General features: G+C 36.3%; 1 protein-coding gene across 3 annotated transcripts; it reads left to right on the top strand.

Moving 5' to 3' along the window:
- Positions 1–1,105: 1,105 nt before the first annotated feature.
- Positions 1,106–20,059, top strand: LOC148820062 (exportin-1). Of its 3 annotated transcripts, none has more exons than XM_088933991.1 (25): positions 1,106–1,585; positions 3,337–3,468; positions 4,117–4,218; positions 6,248–6,320; positions 8,816–8,877; positions 11,581–11,625; positions 11,923–12,104; positions 12,454–12,502; positions 12,590–12,709; positions 12,978–13,106; positions 13,578–13,736; positions 13,830–14,027; positions 14,141–14,279; positions 14,375–14,556; positions 15,023–15,179; positions 15,458–15,621; positions 15,905–16,039; positions 16,356–16,539; positions 16,787–16,893; positions 16,986–17,180; positions 17,607–17,775; positions 17,882–18,016; positions 18,174–18,333; positions 18,415–18,511; positions 18,843–20,059. In XM_088933991.1, exons 2-25 carry the CDS (start codon positions 3,343–3,345, stop codon positions 18,987–18,989), a joined length of 3,216 nt encoding a protein of 1,071 aa, XP_088790117.1. In that variant the 5' UTR covers positions 1,106–1,585; positions 3,337–3,342; the 3' UTR covers positions 18,990–20,059. The 3 variants fall into 3 exon arrangements, with proteins under 3 accessions (XP_088790117.1, XP_088790118.1, XP_088790116.1); XM_088933992.1 differs by having other exon boundaries at positions 1,373–1,451; XM_088933990.1 differs by lacking the exon at positions 1,106–1,585 and adding an exon at positions 2,094–2,199.
- The last annotated feature ends 575 nt before the right edge of the window (positions 20,060–20,634 follow it).

The following is a 20,634-nucleotide window of genomic DNA, read 5'->3' on the forward strand; positions in this document are numbered from 1 at the left end:
CCCTCATTTGAAGTCCTTCACTGCAAGGTCTGGAAACCTCTTGTCAAAATGCGTGAATTCTATCGGGTACGACCCTGAATCATCTGAAATATAAACCGAGCATTTACAGGAACGCGGTCACCCGTCTAACAGGAACTAAAACCTCTTCAAAGCGCGAATCGCACACGGCAGGAGAGTGATGCACTGTCCAGAAACTGCACTTTGCATTGCGATTTCTGCAAGCGCTACGGTGCTCTTGCAGCCAGAGTCCTGTATTTTTCCATCGACCGCTGCGCTCGATCAGACGCACGTGACCTGTCAACAAATTGCGGGCTGAACTCTTAATAAAAACCCTTTAACTTCTGGAAAATATTCTAAGTTTGCGACATTTGTTAAACTATATATATGTGTGTGTGTGTGTGTGCGCGCGCACATTCGCTATGTGCACGCTCAGCACGCTGTTTCTCCTTTGTTTCGTTATTTTAGCTGACACCATGCGCGCATCATGCCCTCTGTTACTACACAACCACTCCCCTCGGAGCTAGTGGAAAATTACCAGGTTAGAGGAGACCGAGGAAAAAGAAACCCAACTTCTCCAATCGCGCAGCGGCTCTCTAATCTGCTTGTCCGCGCACGATTTTCGGAAGGCCGCAACGCTGATATCACAATCCGTAACCTTACAAATATTTTATACACCGCCTGGGCACCAGAAAAAGGGTGTTTTTTTTAAATTTATTATATCCAGCACCGTGAAAGATGCAAGTTTCCAGACGTCAATCAAGTGTTTTGAGCCAATCATGGCCGCACCTGGCAACTTGCAGATTCATTGTAACTCAGACGCGCACCAGGCTCCAACCAGATTGACAGGGCGATTTGACCAGTCAAAACTCAGATTGCAGGCGCTTCGTTCCGCCGTGATCCTGCCTTCTTTTTCGGCTCAAGGGCGGAGCGGTGGCGTGGGCGCCCGTAAGAATTGAAATAGACTGACGCGGGAATCGGCCAATAGGAAAATAGTTCAGCCGTCGCTAAAGTCCGCTCAGCCAATGGGCGGGGGGCATGGGCGTGACGTTGGTCCAAACTTTCCGCGGCGCCATCGGCTGAAAACTAAACCGAGATGGAATCTCCCAGTCTGAACCGGTTTCAACCGGTTATGAGTTTGTTGCTTGAGAGCAGAAGAAGCGCAGAGCTTACAGTCTCTTAAACCGCCCCGCTGCATAAAACATTTCAGAGAATAGAACAAAACTGTAATCTAGAGAGTATTTTGTTTCGTAAAATGAACCGGAATAACAAATTACTTAGCGTGCCGTGAATATTGCAGGAGAACCCACATAAGTGGTTCTTATTCTCTCAGTACTCATTCTGTGGAATAGTGTATAGAAATTCTTACCACGGTATTTAATCATTTTTCTAGATTCTCTGGCTAGAAAGCCACACGTATTTCAGCCTAAGCCTTGGATTTAGCGATTTACCAGGTAATTGTGGTTTTTCTGTGCCAGTCACTGAAAATATTGGGTTCACAAATTTGCAGAATAATAAAGAAAAAACTTACTGTAATTCACTGGTGGAATTAAAAACCAAAAGGAGGGGACAGTGATTTAAAACGTAGGTAAGTAAACGGTGCATAGGTAAGGCTTTTCAGGATTGTGAGAGGGGGTTCTGTGTGACATTAAAACTCATGGTGGTGCGTACAGCGATAGTGGAGAGTGGAGGCCTGTTGAGAAATTGAATGAAAGTAAATCCAACCACTCAGAGCGCTCGCCAGCGGACGCAGTGGAGCAGACGCCTTTGCCGTGTTGTTAGCGGAGAATAAATGGAGACGCCAGAGTGATAAGGAAAGAAATTGTATAAAATGTGAGATGGGAGCGAGGTGCAATTGAGTGGAAGTTTCTAGAAATGTTTTTTTTCTCCCCTGAACAGTAGCGAATCGACTATGTGAGTCACGTGTTCAGCCTCCGCCGCCTCGGAGGGAGGGGTTGCTCTTAGTGCGTAAAAAATGATGTAAACAGAAGGAAATTAAAGACGATTTGGTGACAATTTGATATTTTTTTATTTGTATTTACGCGTAGACGGGGTACGCTTTCTCAGCTACTTGTAAGGACAAAGGGTTTTTTTTCTTTCAGGCCTTAAAGAAAAGGATGTTTCAAGTACCGAGCAGAACTACAGGCATTAGCTGGGAGTTGCACCAGTACTCCTTTTAGATATCCTCCAATAATGCCTGAGGTGTGTTTGTGTGGGAGAAAGAAAGAATAAAAATTAAAAATGAGCAAAACGGTCCAGCATCATTCATTTTTTTATGCTGAAATTACAGGGAAGGTAAATGTGTTAGTTTAGCTTTCTTTTTGCTTAGATCAATGACCAGCCTGTCTTAACACTTGTGCATGCGGTCATAGCATATAAATCAGGCCCCGTGCAACGTGCCTGCCTTCTGAAATGGCTAGATCTCCGCATGGTTTTAGTGAAATTTAAGACTGAAATTGCCATCTAAATAACAATTACAGCTAATCCTTTTAATACCGCGCTTCCTTGAAAATTACATTGCATCAGTGGCAGGAATTACCAAGATCAATAGACGCCAACTTTGACGTTCTCTTGTAACAGTGGTGGATCGCTCAACGTGCGTTGCTTGAGCAGGCGTGCTTAGCAGGTGGGATACCGTTCAGTTTTGCTTTCGGAAAGGGCGGGTAAACTGGGTGTAGACGGGTCAGAGGGCTTGTGAGTGTTTTTGTTAGTTTAGAAGAAAACTGCCTGGTCCTGTTTGAAAGTGCTCTTGCATAGTGCTTCAATAACCGAAGTATGCTTGTTGTAAGGTTGTCCGCTGCGTTTGCCCAATTCAGGCTCTGCTAGTTAAAAGTAGTTTACTTGTGCTGAACTTGGTTTCGGTATTGGGAAGCGCCCCAAGTCCTGTGCCCACGCTTACCAGTAGTCTGTTTTCATCACGGACACCCCAGCCCGCCACCCAATTTCAGGTGTAGACTGATATCGATTAACATGTTTTGTTGTGGCCTTATTGATTTCCTTTGTTACAAACGTGCCTTAGGTATTCCATTTTGTATAGGCGAATGCCAAAGAGTTTCGTCTATGTGACTTGTATGCAATTTTTGATTTGGAGGGTTGTTGAAAAATTCCAAGAAACTTCCTATATTCTAGACTACGTGGTTTAGTTTTAAGATTTAACAGTCCAGTGAAGTGTCAAGAGTTTATTTGAAGTTCTGAGATGTGTACTGTACTACGAATTCAGTTACATGCAGCTCTGTTTTGTCCTGAAAGACCTTCGGGCCAACAGCTGTCTGGAATTGTGTGCCTTAATCACTGTTCAATTCACATGACTTTGCCTGTTGGAATTTTTTTCTGTTGCAGTACTCTATGCCAGCAATTATGACAATGTTAGCAGACCATGCAGCTCGCCAGCTGCTGGATTTCAGCCAGAAACTGGATATCAACCTATTGGACAGTGTGGTGAATTGTTTGTACCATGGTGAAGGGCCACAGGTAAAAATGAATGATAAAACATTCTTAAATTAATGCATTGCTTTTTTTTTAACATTTAAATTACTATGTAAAAGCTTGATCTGTAAAGCATCTTATTTTTAATCACTTTTGCAGTTGTGAAGAAGTTTAATAGTGCAGTATGCAGAATTAACATCTCATGCAACATTACTTTTAATATGCATTCCTAAAATAAATTTAGTATTGATAGCTTTGCTTTAACCTAAGCTTTCAATAACCAAATTACTTGATGGATTATATGATTTATATTAAAACAAATCTTTAAAAGGAGAGTGTGCCAGCACAGGTCCATGAGGCTGCACGTAAACAGTTTTAATAAGGTCTCTACATATTATCTTAAGAACTAGAAAAGAGCAATATAGCCCCATTGAGCTATTTATAAATGAGAGAAATTAAGAATTAGTTGGTACAAGGATTGATAAATCTGGAAGTCCTCAAAAGTGGGATTTGGCGACCTCTGGTGTGGAAAGAGAATAGACTGTTTTTCAGGTTAACCTGAGGCCTGTAATCTTATTGACCTGCTTTGAGTGGACTTTTTCCTTATTGAAGCTAAGACCAACATCTCTAATGCTGTATTTAGTTACTCTTCTGTCAGCTCACTTCACTTGAAATCATCTGTTACTTTAATAGCAAAGAATGGCACAAGAGGTGTTGACCCATTTGAAAGAACATCCAGATGCTTGGACAAGAGTCGACACTATTTTGGAGTTTTCTCAGAATATGAACACCAAGGTAAGCAAGACTTGGAATAATTACAGGAAGGACTGAACATCTGTACTTTGAGGAAGTCATAGATGAGTGCTGTGGTTTCAAACTCCATTAGGTTGAAAACTAAATTTTTGTTTTGATTGTATCAGCTAAGCAAGTGTTCTGCTTGTATTGTGGACTAAGCTTCCTGCTGTTTTGCTCTGGTTTTGTGTTCATGAAATGGTAACACAAACATGCTTGTATATTTGGTTCAGGCCTAGCTTTCAAAGCTTTTCTATCTGCTCAACCATTTCAGTTAAAGTCAACACAGCATACTGCTTACAGTAAAATAACATTGCTTGGCATGCGTTATTCATTTAAGAGTTTGACCTTTAATAGTTTAAAATGCCAGTCCTTTATAGTATTTCGAAATTTCAGTTATTCCAAAGCTTAATTAGTGAAATTCTCAGTAATTAGTTGTAATTGTTACCTGAATCTGTACTAATGCGTATCTATATACCCAAGTATATACATATGTATTTTAGTAAGGCTTTCTGTTTGGGTGAACTACATGTAAGCTATTTTAGTGTATAAAAAGACTTCCTCAAAGTTATGGTACATGACAGTTTGCCTTTTTTTGCTTGCCTGTAAAATTGCTCTTTAATACTGACAGACATTACTAATGTTTGAGTTGATTTGTCAACAGTATTTTAATACACAAATTTGTAACTTGCGAAAATTGAGGTCATTAGCGGAACAGAAAGAAAACAAAAGGTAAACATTTCTTAAATTTGTCTAAATTTTTTATAGTGCATCGATTTAGCACTAAGACATTTGGCTTTTAATTATTTAATTTTTATACAAGCTGTTACTATTTGATATTAATCTTAATGTTCCATTATGTTGATTGCTTGTAATAGGAAGAAAAGGGGTGTCTTCCTGTGCAACTGACACAGCTAGGCTTTGACGGCAGGCCTCCACAAGGTCTACCCTTTTGATTCCCTTTAACTGAATTCTGTTCATCAATTGTATTGTTTCATGGGAGGAGGGAGGGTTTAGGTTTACTGAATAGGTTCCATAAGACCTAAAGTACAGCAGGTATTTCTTCTGTAGGGATCATGTGCTTCTCCTTTTTTCATTCATTTCCTTTGCTTTCTCTCATCATAACATTCAAACCTTGCAATACAGTGGTGACATGATTGCAAGCAATTCTTCGTCTTGACGTTAAAGGTGTAATAGTTAATAGTTAATTCTTTTTTATAAAAAAGAGCTGCATATACACCAGTAACACGCACCTTTAATTGCTAACCTCACTTGTCGTATGCTTTTTTTCATTGCACAGGATCATGCTACCTTAACTGATTAATACTGCAGTGTTTTGTTCTTGATTGTCCTCCTTTTTTTCCTCTTCACTTAGTGATCCCTATGGTTGAAATACTGGCGGGCCTAATGAAAAAATCACTAACCTTTTGAATACGTTCCGTTGAATTTTAATTTAATAGAAATAAGGGGGGAATGGAACTGATCTCATTAGTTAACCTGTGGGTTGTCTTGCTGTTCCTTAAGACAAACACCAGTTGAAGGTGTTCTAGTGTATTATGCGGGCTACAGCACTTGCTGTGTTTGTATCTGACAAGTTTGTCAGGAAGACTGGTGGCTGGATGCTTCAGTGCTGTCTGGTTTGCTTAAGTCTTAATATCTGGTAATTTACCAGAGGTTAACTCTTTCTTTTAAAATTGTATCTTAATATTTCTCTGGCTCCCATTTTTAAGCAGCCAATATTGAATAACTCCTTTTGTGTTTTCTGGTGTATTACTGTGGAAAAACAGCAGGACTTCTACAGGGTTTGATCTTAATGTTGATACTTGTAGCAAATCATAAAATCTGCATGAACCGTGTCCTAGTACATTAAAACGGTAATACAAATTCTGTATGTTTGCAATTTTTTTTAAATGTGGTATTTCAGGCAGGCATAATTAAGAGCAAATATGTTTTTCAATGTGCACTATTTTAATGTTTTTAAAGTTTTTTTGAGTTACCAACCCCTAACTTATATTTTCATAATGTATTACAGTACTATGCACTGCAAATCCTGGAAACGGTTATTAAAACAAGATGGAAAATTCTACCACGAAATCAATGTGAAGGTAAGACCCATAATTTTTTGTGTTTTTGGTATTTCTACATGTAATACAAAGTAATAAAATACTATTTTAAATAAATGTGAAACACGTGAATTGGTGCCAGTTTTTTTAGTAGACCCCCTGAAGTTTTAGGATTGAAAGTTCTTAAAGTAACAGCTTTTTTTTCTTGAATTTTGCTTTTCATGCAATCAAGTGCCTAATTAGGGATTTCAACCCATGACTACAGTCTAGAGCCTTAACCACTGCTCCATACTACTGCCTCTTTGCCAGCACTCGAATAGTGTTGTGAACACCATTAGTTCAGATTCAGGACTAGGACAGGATAGACCTTAAGATAGTCTCATTCATAATTCTGTTTTCTACAATTAGTGTGCACCACTGGAAGCTGTTAAGTAGTTATAAGAAAATCTGGGTTTTTGTAACATTTGCAACCCCTGCAAAATAAAATGTACAGACGCAAGGGTGGAACTGCTTTTTTGTTAAGATTTTTAAGTAACTATTTTTAAATAACAGTGCAATGTTTTGGAAGGAAAAGGTGATAAGTATCCATAAATGTTTTCTTGATGTTTTGAAATAGTGTGTTTTTGTGCTTTGGAATGGAGCTTCATATCCTTGAAGACTTTAATAATCCCATTTTGCACGCTCATAATCTTCAAAAAGTATTGACGCACTTAATGTTTGCTGATTAGAAAATAATGGGTGATGTTTGCTTAAGATGCTGGGGAAAAACTACACTTGTAGTAAACCTTATTTTTCCAACTGTTACTGATTTGTTAGGCAATGAAACATTCCAGCTTTGTCTCAATGAAATGTAGAATATAGAATGTAAAAGTAGATTATTTAGATTGCCTTGTATGTACTCAGTCTTTGCAAAACTACATTAGTTTCCTCTATTTTATCAAGGGAATCTGAGAAATTCAATTTTTTTATACAATGAGTGTTTGTAACATAGGCCAATTTCTAGAAAAAACAAAAGTGTGCCCTTTGAATTTTTGACTTGATACATTTTAGAATAACCTCCAATTTGTTGAAATTTTGTATAATTTACTAGAGCTGATTTTTAGCTAGTTAGATGGAAAACTCTTACATTTCAGGTAATCCCTATAAAATTAACGTGTCTTTTAAGACACCTTTCAGGGAGCAGAATTAATTTTGTGTATACAATTTAAACGTGAAGTTGTAATTGCTTCCTAAATGTAGGGAATTGTACACTGTTCAAAACTATACAGTAGGTTGTCATTGGAAGAGAAAGATGTTGTGGCCAGGTCAAGTAACTTGGGCAAGAGAAACAATTAGGTTGCCACTTGTGCTCTGAAAATGCTTTAGACAAAATAGCAAAATACAAATTGTGTAACTTTAAATTACTGTAATAAGTATTGTGAAGACTTCTTGCAATGTATACCACTAGAATGTGAGAAAACAATAAGCATCTTCACTTGTATGTATAGCAGATGGCATAGTCTATAAATGTGTGTTCTGTTCTGAATAACATTTATTCTGCTGAGAGAGAACTTCTACAACAGGTGGGTGTTTCTATGAGACAGATTGAGTGTTTTCAGTTTTAACACAGGGACACTGCAAATATTGTTAAATGTTTTTTTAAAGAATACCAGACACTGTCTCCACTACAGCTTGAATACCTTGTGAGATTTCCAAGGCTTGAAACTAGAATCTTGAAACTTCTAACACATGATCACAGGTTTACATTCCATAATTGTCCAGAGTTATCAGTAGAGTTATACAATGCAGCCTAATGTAGTATCTTAAACATAACTATCCATTTGATTAAATGTTTTTTAAGGAATGTAACTATAGTCTCATTTGTGAAAGAAATTGTAAGCCTATTAATGGTAAATATTTGAAAAACAGAAACAAAAGGCCTCTAAGATTGAATTTTCTTGTTTGAGTTGCTGCTTAATCTTTCTATTTATAATTAGGGCTGGGAGTTTTTAAATTGGATACCTACTTTTTCATTTTATTTTTAAATGGCTTTTTATTTTTAATCATTGAGTCTTTCACTTCTGACAGTAGATGAATTTATTCATGGCAATCTAATACAAGCGACTGGCAAGTATGTCATTTCAGGCAGCATTTGAAGTTGAAGAGAACATGGCTTAATGATCCAAGTATACCTCTTAGTTGGGTCAGTTATATTCTAAACTTCATGTTCATTTATAAGTGAAGTAGATGAACAAGGTGAATTTTCTTACCCTTTTAAAATTTCTTTGTCAGAAGGGCGTAACTAGCCTTTTAAATTCTCATTAATTGTAGAAGAAATTTCAGATATTGAACTTCAGGTGGGAGTGGGTTGTATCCCTCAATTTGAAGAGCTTCGTTTCATGGGATTATTTTGACCGCTAGACTGACACAAAAGTAGAATTGCAAATGACCATTTCTTCTCAAGGTTACTTGACTCCCAGCCCTATTAGCAATATTCCATTTTGCAGTTATAACTATTTAAAATTTTAGCTTCAACTTGGTTGTTTTTTTGCTTTTAGGAATCAAAAAATATGTTGTTGGTCTCATTATCAAGACTTCATCTGATGCGACAAATGTAGAGGTAAGTTGAGCATTTTTGCTTTCCAATGGCAAATATTTTCCCCTTGATTTTTTTTAGGTTCAATGAGGTGCCTTTTATGGCTTTTTCACACTGACACACTCAAGCTGAGCCTTTCGCTTGTTTCTCGTAGGCCGTTTTGCCTAGCTGTAGCAAAGCTGTGAGATGGCAGCTTCGCAAGCTGTCTGTCTGGTACTGGGTGGGCAGGGGTGGCTGGGGTAACAGTCTTGTCTATTTTTGAATGCTTGAATGAGAATAAAGATCAAGGCACTTCTGGCCCACAGGCAGTGTTGATTTACTGTGGACTTGTTAATGTGACATTGATCTGTCAGCAATACGGTTTTGGTTATAGCTTGATTGAGTTCTTAAAAATTCAAAGCGTGGGTTTTTTTTTCATAGGTACATTGATATTCAGCATTTTTCTGTCATTTTTGTTTTAGTTTCTTTTTGATGGAAAATTCATCACAGAAATTAGAATGGATTGTTGTGCAAGAATAGATTTTTTATGTTTGTGTGAATGGGCAAAGTGTCCTTTTTTTTGTTTGGGATCAGGAAAAATGATATTTTGCTGCATTCCAGTATTTACCATGTTTCTAGTAAAACTGGAAACTTAGGAAACTTTTAAAAGCTCAGACCTTATATATTTTGAGTAATCTCATGGGCTCTTATTTTCAGGAAGTAGTGTCAGAATGTATTAAAAATGATCAAATACAATGTGAATACTGGGAAATGTTTAGGCTAACAACTCTTAGTGTTGTACTATAAAATCAAGGTTTTGTTGGTATAGGCTGATTTTGTGAAGTCTGACATTTCCTAGAAAAAAATACATAGATTTTGGTGTCTTGATGACTGTGAGTAACTTGAACCGTTGTATAAGCACTTAAACACCTCGTTTGTGTGGGAGAAAGGAACTATTAAAGCCCTGGTTATCAAAAAATGAACGCCTTTGTGCCATTAGTATGTTGGAGGCCGGACGAAGCACACTCTTGCTGGCATCTGGGACCTTAACAGCCACCATTTTTTAATGTAACAAGTAAAGGTTTATTCCATGCTGAAAAGAGAATTAAAGAAATGCAACGTTTTGGCTCTGGAGTCGTCTTCAAGTGTCAAGTGGAGGCCACACCTGAAGAAGCCTCCACAGCTGAAACATTGCGTTCCCTTTCTTTTTTCAGTGTGGACTAAATCTTTACTTGTTCCTTTGCAGCCTACGTATGCTGACGCAGCAACCTGATTTGAACATTTTTTAACGTTACAAAGATGTTACAAGAAGTTACAGCCAAACAGTCACTCAGTGATGGACCACAAATAGTGACAACTTACCAAGGTTGAGGAAGCAGCTGACAATAGTTGTTCACAATTCAGATGACTACACAGGCCCAGTGCTGACTAGTGCGCATCGGTATAAAGGAATGAGCCGGTGTGAGCTTCACTAGCATTTTTGTGTAGATCATCCTGTTTTGTTTTATACATGTGTGAGTATGGTGCAGAATAAATACACTAATTGTTGTCTGTAGCAGACTAGTCGATGAGGAATTCCAAATTTGAGGGTATGGGCAGAAGTCTATAGCAACTAATCACTTGTGGGGATAAGATGCCATCAATCACCTTGCTACGCTGATCAAGTTCTGGTGCCTTGCTTGCTACCCATTCTGCAGACTCATCTTAATCTTATTCTTAGGTGGCAAGAATGTAACAGTTCTGCCTTGGAGGGCCAGATTGGTATATTTCTGCCCCATTTAAAACTTTGTGGATTGAGCTGGGACATCTGTGGCTTGGAGACCAGTGAACAGATACTTGTTCAGACTCTAAGGGAGTAATGGGACAGAATCCCATGAGTTTATGCAAACTGCTATAAAGCATACACTGCTTGCTGTGGCAGCCACACATGCTACTGTACAGTGACTCTAACAGTAGAACTGTTGATTTTATTAACAAATGTTAATGAACCTAATATCTGTCTTGTCAATGTATCTGCTACATAAAAGTAATTTTCTTCTTAACTTAGAATTTTTGCTGTTGGTTACTTTCTTTTGATGCTCATTGTGTACATTTCACTTTTTGTGACTGGTGCTTCATGTAGAAAATGCATTATGTGACTTAATGTGCAAAATGCAAAGCAGTCACTGGGGACAAAATAAATACGTAGGCTTCCACTTAACCAAAATGATAATACAAAAACAGCTGTTGTGTTTTAGTGCAATGTTAAACCTTTTTTATTACTTACAGTAGACCAATTTAGTTTTACATTGTCACTATGTATATTGCTGATAAGTCAACACTTCCACAAGTACTTGTGATGTTTTCCAGGCAGTTACTTAGCATTTATGATGATTATGCCGTATTTCAACACAAGCGTTGAATGTGTGTTATGTGCTTTAGGCTTTTTCAGATTCTTCTCATTTTTGTGTTTAATTTATTGATAGTTTCAGAGATGTTTAAAACAAATGTTTATCTTGGCATTAATTCTCTAGCATTATACTTACACCCTTATTCTCTCCACCTTTGTCTAATCTTTCCAGACAGCATGGAGTATTGTGAAAAGAACTGAGTCCTACTCATCTTGGCTTGGGTGTGCCAGTGTGAAAAGTGTTTAGATTTGCCTTAGATTTCATGGAAATTAAACTTGTGGCCTTTTCACACTGTTAAAGATTAGCTCATAATGTATTATTGTAAAGTTTTAAGAAGTAAATATTTTTTAAATTTCAGAAAGAGAAGGTGTACATTGGAAAACTGAATATGATCCTGGTCCAGGTATGTTTCAGATTCTTAAGTTTTAATAAATCACTTGAGCTTTAACGGTTGATGAAAATTGTCTATCAATTAGAAAAGTTGCATAGAAAGAGAAAAATTACCACTCTAAAAGATGGGTGTATTTCTGGGGTGTTCCAATTGACTGTCATTATTTGCTTTTGTAAATTGCCTGGTGGTTTCAATTCAAATTAAGTTGAATTTGATTAGAGGTAAAAGTGTTTTTAAATAAGAAACCAAAACCCCTTATTCTCCCAAAAAACACATTCTTTGATTCTTAAAATGGTATTTTATTTACAGATACTGAAACAGGAATGGCCTAAACATTGGCCAACATTCATAAGTGACATTGTGGGAGCAAGTAGGACCAGTGAAAGCCTGTGTCAGAACAACATGATCATTCTCAAACTTTTAAGTGAAGAGGTCTTTGATTTCTCCAGTGGGCAGATGACACAAGTGAAAGCAAAGCATTTGAAAGACAGGTACTGTAACAGGTCTATATACCTCATTATATGTTAATGACCTTGAGTTGTATTCTTAAGAGTCTAAGGCAGTCCTCTGTCTTTTATAACCTGGGTTAAGGGCATATTAGTAACTCCAGTAGTCTCTTTTCTCTTTGGACATTGTGAAAATTTGGAAACAACTTTTCCGATGACTGAAGGCAGTAACTCATTCTTAATTGATCTGTTCATTGACATATAATCTCAGCTCTACATCATTTCCAAAGAGCATGGTAAGGTTTGTGGTCTGTGTAGAAAAGTCCATAATTTCTGGTTGATAAATTGTAAATACAGATGGGTGCAATAAATTAACTTATTTTTTTTCTTCTAGTATGTGCAATGAGTTCTCACAGATATTCCAACTCTGCCAGTTTGTTATGGTAGGTTGAATCTTGACCTAAGGGTTTACTTTATGCATTAAATTGAGACTTGTCTCGTTTTGCTTAAAAATGAATTGTTCTTTACAGGAAAACTCCCAGAATGCTCCACTTGTACATGCAACCTTGGAGACGTTACTCCGATTTCTAAACTGGATTCCACTGGGTTATATATTTGAGACAAAACTCATAAGTACACTTGTATACAAGGTAGGTTCAGAGCTTCATCCGAACAACTCAGGTTTCCTTGAAGTCCACAGTGGATTATTTACAATTCAAAATTTGTCTGTTCAGGATTTGACAAGTGTATTCAGGGTTATTTTTGTTGTAAACTTATTACATTTTTAAAGTAGTAAAAATTACATTGACACAAAAGGTTTGAGATGTTTTTAAAAGGCTAGTTGCTTTTTTATATAAACTGTATAAGGTTGTCTATTGGTGCATGATATAAATTGATTAATCCTTTTAAAACTTTCAGTTTTTAAACGTCCCAATGTTCCGAAACGTGACTTTGAAGTGCCTGACAGAGATTGCAGGTGTGAGTGTCAGTCAGTATGAAGAGCAGTTTGTTACTCTCTTTACTCTGACAATGATGCAGCTCAAACAAGTAAGTATTTTATTCTGTATTCAAATTGTTGGTGCTGTGCTGTTTTTATAACTAAGAATCCAGTTATTTTTAATGGGAGAAAGCACATTATTGTTCAAGATTGCTTTAGATGCTAGTTTAAAGTTTCAGTGTCTTACTGAATGTGTTTGGATATTAAACATTTTAAACACCTCTAAAAAGATAGAATTTGTAGTTAGCAGCACTTGTGGGATTACCCTATTGAGCGTCCAAAATGTTTGGCTAGTTGTGAGGAAGGAAATTGATTCAAACTAAGTAAGCACTTAAGAATAATTACAAATTTGAGGAGCCCTGTAGGAAGATAATAGCTACATGATTAAAAGATTTTCCTAGGCCATTTCTTTAAAGAAGTGAGGGTAGCGGCTTCAACTAAATGGCTAGGTAGCTTGTTCTATACTGCAATAATACAATGGTGTCTTGAAGGTCTCTCCTAAAATACTTTTTGATCTACAGATGCTTCCTTTGAACACCAATATCAGATTGGCATATTCCAATGGAAAAGATGATGAGCAGAACTTCATACAGAATCTAAGCTTGTTTCTCTGTACGTTTTTGAAAGAACATGGGCAATTGATTGAAAAAAGATTAAATCTAAGGGAAACGCTAATGGAGGTAAGTTCTAAAGTCTAATATTAAAGCAATGGCTGCTTTTTAATAGTCAACAATCTATAATTGGATAATGTCATTTTAACTTTAATTTTACAGGCTCTTCATTACATGTTGTTGGTATCGGAAGTGGAGGAAACAGAAATTTTCAAAATTTGTCTTGAGTATTGGAACCATTTAGCAGCTGAGCTTTATAGGGAAAGTCCATTCTCAACAACAACATCTCCACTGCTGTCTGGAAGCCAGCACTTTGATGTTCCTCCTCGAAGGCAGCTTTATTTACCTGTGTTATCCAAAGTAAGTGTTGTGACCAGCATTGTTTTATATAAGAAAACGATGCATAGAAATTGTGTAAGCAGTATAACAGTAAGGAAGAAAATCACCAGTGTTTAAAAAATGTTTTCTCCAAGGTTCGTCTGCTTATGGTGAGCCGAATGGCAAAACCAGAAGAAGTTTTGGTTGTGGAGAATGACCAGGGAGAAGTTGTCAGAGAATTCATGAAAGATACAGATTCAATCAACTTGTACAAAAATATGAGAGAGACCCTTGGTAAGCACTTTTAAAAAATAAAATTCAGTTGTTGCATTTGATAAATTTAAGTTGCATATGTCCTAACCTTAAATCAATTTATTATTTCTCTGTAGTGTACCTTACACATTTAGACTACGCAGATACAGAGCGCATAATGACAGAGAAACTTCACAATCAAGTAAATGGTACAGAATGGTCTTGGAAAAACCTTAATACCCTGTGTTGGGCTATTGGCTCAATCAGTGGAGCAATGCATGAAGAAGATGAAAAAAGATTCTTGGTCACTGTCATTAAGGTATGTACTTAAATCTGAATAATGTAACAATTAAACGAGAATAATGATGAGGTGGTATTTTAGGTATATTCTAGGTACAGGTTCTTTCAGCTTTAAGTGTACATGTTTGTGAAGAGTTAAAGAAATGTTTTTCCTCTTTACATTTATAATGGATTGGTTGTATATTCACCAGGTCCAGCTCAGTCAAAATGTGCTTGATGATTGCATCAGAAATGTAGGAATAGTTTTGAACTGTAAAAGCCACCAATACTAGGGAAGCGGAATCCTCAAGCATTGCAAGATTCATAGTTTTTTTCAGATTGTTGTATAAATTGTTGGACATGCGTTCTTGGCAATTCCTGTGGGTTTATCTTTCATATTTTTCATTGTTTTAAGTACTCATTCTTTGTACAAAAGTGTTTTTTTTAATTAACGATGTTTGCTGAATTAAGTTTGAAATTGTAAATTGATTTATGATTGTTTTTAGGATTTACTGGGTCTTTGTGAACAAAAGAGGGGAAAGGACAACAAAGCAATCATTGCATCTAATATCATGTACATTGTGGGCCAGTACCCACGATTCCTCAGAGCTCACTGGAAATTTTTGAAAACTGTGGTCAACAAACTGTTTGAGTTCATGCATGGTAAGTACAGTCAATTGAACCTAAACCTAGATGTTGAAACTAAAGGCATAAATGACCGATTTAAACCAGAACAAATTAACAACAAGTCAACGAGTGAAGATAGATAGCAGTTGACCATTTACTGGTTATACCTGTACCTGCCTTTTCAGTTTACAAACTGAGTATTGCAAAATGCTCTCTTGGAGAGTTGAAGAGCAATACCTTTTACTTAGAGATGATAAAGAGTCTTGTTGCTAGAGAATAAATTAGTTACAAAAGAGATTTGTGTTGCTTTTCAGAAACCCATGATGGTGTACAGGACATGGCATGTGACACATTCATTAAAATAGCACAGAAATGCCGGAGACATTTTGTTCAGGTGCAGGTTGGAGAGGTAATGCCCTTTATTGATGAAATTCTGAACAACATCAACACAATCATCTGTGATCTTCAACCACAGCAGGTAAACCTAACTTGTTCACAGTACTTTTAATTATTCTTCATGTATGGAGAACCTAAAACTAAAACCACATTTAGCTTAAGTATGTATTTTGAAGTTAGTCTCATAAGTGTTCATTAAGAATTTAATTAAGATGACCTTCTTATTTTGTGTTTTTTAAAAAAAGTGTAAATGGTGTACTGGGAAATTAAAATTGTGTAACAGAAGTGTATTGCAGTGGAATGGCTTACTTTTAAGGTCACTGAAAGCATACTATCTTAAGTCTTTCCCTCTGTTTTCTTTAAAGGTGCATACTTTCTATGAAGCTGTTGGCTATATGATTGGGGCACAGACTGATCAAGCAGTGCAAGAGCATTTGATAGAAAAATACATGCTGTTGCCTAACCAAGTGTGGGATAGCATTATTCAGCAAGCAACCAAAGTAAGTAATGTCAGCAAGGTATTGAATGGTTCTAATTTTATTCTAGTTTATACTTTGCAGGCCTTGGTTAAATTGAAAGTTCTGACATGCAGAGACAGAGCTAGGTTTTATCAAGTACTTAAAAAGACAGATACCAAAAGTGGTGGTCTAAAAATTCCACTTTTAAAACTTTATCTGAAAAACATTATGAATAGAACCTGGAAATTATGAAGTTTCCAGAAATTCTCAAACTGCTTTAAATGAGACAAGTTCTTGTAACATGGATCTAAAATGCCTGCATTGTTTCTTATGTTGTCTAAATTTTTATTTTAAATAGAATGTAGACATTCTGAAGGACCCGGAAACAGTGAAACAGCTTGGCAGCATCCTGAAAACAAATGTGAGAGCTTGTAAAGCTGTGGGACATCCTTTTGTCATTCAGCTTGGGAGAATCTACTTGGATATGCTGAATGTGTACAAGTGCCTCAGTGAAAACATTTCTGCTGCAATTCAGACAAACGGTATTTTTTTTAAAAATATGGATCATAACTGCTGGGTGGGGGTTGCTTCTGTTGAATGTTAATTTTAAAGTACTTTGAGAAGAAATCTATAAATAGAGAATACAACGTTTTGGCATATTCTCTGAGATTACACCTGAAGGGGAAAAGAATGAACATTTTCAATTAATGTAAACTATGTAAGCATTTTGGCAGATGGCTGTTGAAATTGATGTTTCATTTTGATGATGCTTTTTCTTAATGTTCACAGGAGAGATGGTAACAAAGCAGCCTTTGATAAGAAGTATGAGAACAGTGAAAAGGGAAACACTGAAATTAATTTCAGGTTGGGTCAGTCGTTCTAATGATCCACAAATGGTAGGTTATTAATATTATTTTTTATAGAGAGTTTGTTTTTGGGTGTGTAAAAAAAGATTTTGCTAACTTATCGCCCAAACTTGGTTTTGCAGGTGGCAGAGAACTTTGTACCTCCACTTCTTGATGCTGTGTTGATTGATTACCAGAGAAATGTTCCAGCTGCCAGAGAACCTGAAGTACTCAGTACAATGGCTACAATTGTGAATAAATTGGGAGGACACATCACAGTTGAAATTCCTCAAATCTTTGACGCAGTATTTGAATGTACTTTAAATATGATAAACAAAGTAAGCTTTCTGTGTTCATCCTGAAATTTATATTTCTACTTTGAATCTTAAAATAGTATTCCACAGTTAACTATATCCTTCAGTGTTATTTATTAAAATCCATAATATCCAGAATTTTTCAATTGTTTTGAAGAAAGTGCCATGTAAAATAAATAGCCTCTCTAGCCTCAGAGTTGTTTAAGTGTCACTATGGGAATTCTTTAGAAACTTTTAGTTATTGTAGTTAGCACTAATTTATTTTCCCGCTCAGATGTATCAATAAATTTTACAATTTAAAAATTCTATACATTTTTTAATTGGTAAATATCAGAGAAACTCTCTAGTGCCTTCCACTAATATTTTATGGTATGAAAAGATGAAGATCGGACAATCAGACAGTGCAGCAGACAATGTCAGTACATTAATATTGTATTAATCGCTTTTCAGGACTTTGAGGAATATCCTGAGCACCGAACACATTTCTTTTATCTGCTACAAGCAGTCAACTCGCACTGTTTCCCAGCATTCCTGGCCATTCCTCCTGCACAGTTTAAATTGGTATTGGATTCCATTATCTGGGCTTTCAAGCATACCATGCGAAATGTGGCTGATACGGGTGCGTTTAAATCAGAATTCTTTTCCAACTTAACTGCAAAAAAGAAAAACAATGAACAATTCTCTCTGCTTGTACTAGTTTTATATTGAAACTCTTCTGTTCTCAGGTTTGCAGATTCTGTATACTCTTTTACAAAATGTTGCCCAGGAAGAAGCTGCAGCCCAAAGTTTCTACCAGACGTATTTCTGTGACATATTGCAACATATCTTCTCCGTAGTCACAGATACATCCCATACTGCTGGTAAGAAATCTATCCACGATCTTCAGAGTAATGCAAGTCTTTGAGTTTTGTTTTTGCTAGTTTGTTATAATTGTCATTTTATTTCAATGTGAATCTGTATCCATCAGCCCTTTTGTGCTAAGAATGAAGTGCCTAAATTGGTTATCTGTTCTTGCAGGTTTAACAATGCATGCATCGATCCTTGCATACATGTTCAATTTGGTGGAAGAAGGTAAAATAAATGCAGCATTAAATCCTACAAATCCGGTCAACAACCAGGTGTTCATTCAAGAGTATGTGGCCAACCTTCTGAAAACCGCCTTCCCACATTTGCAAGAGTAAGTTTAAAAACTTGATGGACATACCATTTAAATTATTTGAAATTACTTTTTTTAACAAATGTTATTTTTAATTTTCAGTGCCCAAGTGAAAGTGTTTGTAACAGGATTGTTCAGCTTAAATCAAGATATCCCTGCCTTCAAAGAACACCTGCGGGATTTCCTGGTACAAATTAAGGTATATACCTAACTCCTTGATCACAAATTTAAAGTATCCAGAAACTTTGCTCACATGTCACTGCAAATTGTGCCTTTACTAATTAAATAATTTTGAAAAATTTTCTTTTCCTTTGTATGCAGTTGCACCATATTTTACTTCTAATGGTTCTGTTATCTTTGAAATGTTTAGCCTGGCTATAATAAATATATACCCTTTTCTTGAGAAAACAAATATGAATTCTCCCCAAACTCGGGGGTTTCATTTATACTGCTGAATTCAGGCAGTCAGCAGCTGTGAGATTTTGACAGTGCTTTAAGGAATTTGACATGTGTTCCTTTTCCTTTAATAGGAATTTGCTGGTGAAGATACCACAGACTTGTTCTTGGAAGAAAGAGAAGCATCGCTTCGGCAAGCCCAGGAAGAGAAACACAAACTTCAGATGTCTGTTCCTGGAATCTTAAATCCACACGAAATTCCAGAAGAAATGTGTGACTGAAAATTGATGCTGCTTACTGAAGTGAACAGCGCTTTGGGTACTTGTTGACCAAAACAATGCCAATATGTAAATTATACAGTGTCACCTAGTGGCCCTTTTTACATAGTATGCGTTTTGTATGAGATCTTTTGCGTAATATCTTTCCATTGTTAATTCAAGTTTGTTTGGTCATCTTTATTTAGATCTGCATGAGATTGTAAGAATTAAAACATTTTAAGTATTTTCTTGCCCATCAGTTTGTCAAAGGCAAGAGAAACAGATTTATGTAAACTTCTACGTGTAAAGTCTACTGCAGAAAGGCTTCTAGAATCATTCTGTTGCAGATACAAATTTATTAAATCTAGGGGATGTTGCAGTAATGTGGCATGCCTGTACTCTGCAGCATATGACAAATATTGCAAGTTAGAGGATTATAATTGAGGACAAAGATGCTGCTTTTGTCAGACAATGTAGGTTAAAGTTTGGGTCATGGTTGTGCTTGACTAAACTATCGCAGTTTGTGGCTAGACATGAATTTTGCAGCAAGATTATGTGCATATCATCCTATTGTAAAGCATCTTTAATAACACGGGAACACAAAAGTTGGTTATTTTTACAGATTTTTTTGGTGTGTGTGTGTGCTGTCGCTCTGCCGACAACAGCTTTTTGTTTTCCTCAATGAGGAGCATTGCTCATTTGTGAGCCTTCATTAAATCGAAGTTAAAAGTGGTTAAAAATATTTATCGGTTAGCATAGGCTGCATCTTTATAACTCATGTTAATTCAGATGGCTTTTGAGACAAATTGTACTAATTTACATTGTTTACCATGCTGTAGTGCTTCAAGAACACTACTTAAGAGCAAAATAAACTGGTTTACATTTAATTTTGTATTTTTGCATTTTCATTTTTATCTTGAAATTCTATCCAAATAACCAAAAGGCTTTTATTCAGAGAATTGACAATTGCCAACAGTATAATTAGAAGAAGAATGTATAAGTCCAAATATTGAGAATTAATGGCTATAACTCCCTTCTAAGTGTTACATCTGTTGTGAACCTTTTTGAAACCGATTAAAGTTGAGAGAATTTTATAATTCATTGTCTTTGTTCTTTTTCCGCCAGTGCTTGGCAGTATTTAAATAAATTTCATTATGTGAAGGAAAATAAATCAATTATTTTCATTTCTACAGTAAAATTTCATAACATTAGTTTAACATTTCTAGAATTGAAAGTTACGTGGGATGAGGTGGGTTGAAGGCTTAATATTTAGATTCACAAACGGAATAAAGGATTATTTTTACTTTATTGCCCTTTTGTTTTCCCTGGAGATAAAATTTGTCGGTCTTGCTGGAATTTGGAATCCATCTTGAATGGAAAAGTAGTTCAGTTTTACATTCAGCCATTTTAAACATTAAATTCTTTTTGGCTAAACTGCCGATACCATCCAAGCAAGAAAACATTAGGCTAAGATATGCAACTTTTATGAGGTTTTTGTGTAATTTCTAGTTCCACTTATCAGAAAAGAGGACATCCCTTTCCAGTACCTCTCACACATACTTTTTAACAATCCTGTTGCTGCAGCTTGACTTCATAAATATCTACCCTCTTCCATCTTTGGGCTACCAAAACTTCACCATTTATCTTAGATGGTGTGGTTAATTTTTTG

The sequence above is a fragment of the Atractosteus spatula genome, chromosome 15 (assembly GCF_055471065.1).
Source record: "Atractosteus spatula isolate fAtrSpa1 chromosome 15, fAtrSpa1.hap1, whole genome shotgun sequence".
NCBI lineage: Eukaryota > Metazoa > Chordata > Actinopteri > Semionotiformes > Lepisosteidae > Atractosteus > Atractosteus spatula.

Bases quoted from the DNA above. Each gene is read 5' to 3' on its own strand.
- LOC148820062 (XM_088933990.1), top strand. The intron at 4,219-6,247 runs GTAAGCAAGACT...AATGTATTACAG, and splicing joins CTCAGAATATGAACACCAAG to TACTATGCACTGCAAATCCT. The intron at 17,776-17,881 runs GTGCGTTTAAAT...TTCTGTTCTCAG, and splicing joins GCGAAATGTGGCTGATACGG to GTTTGCAGATTCTGTATACT.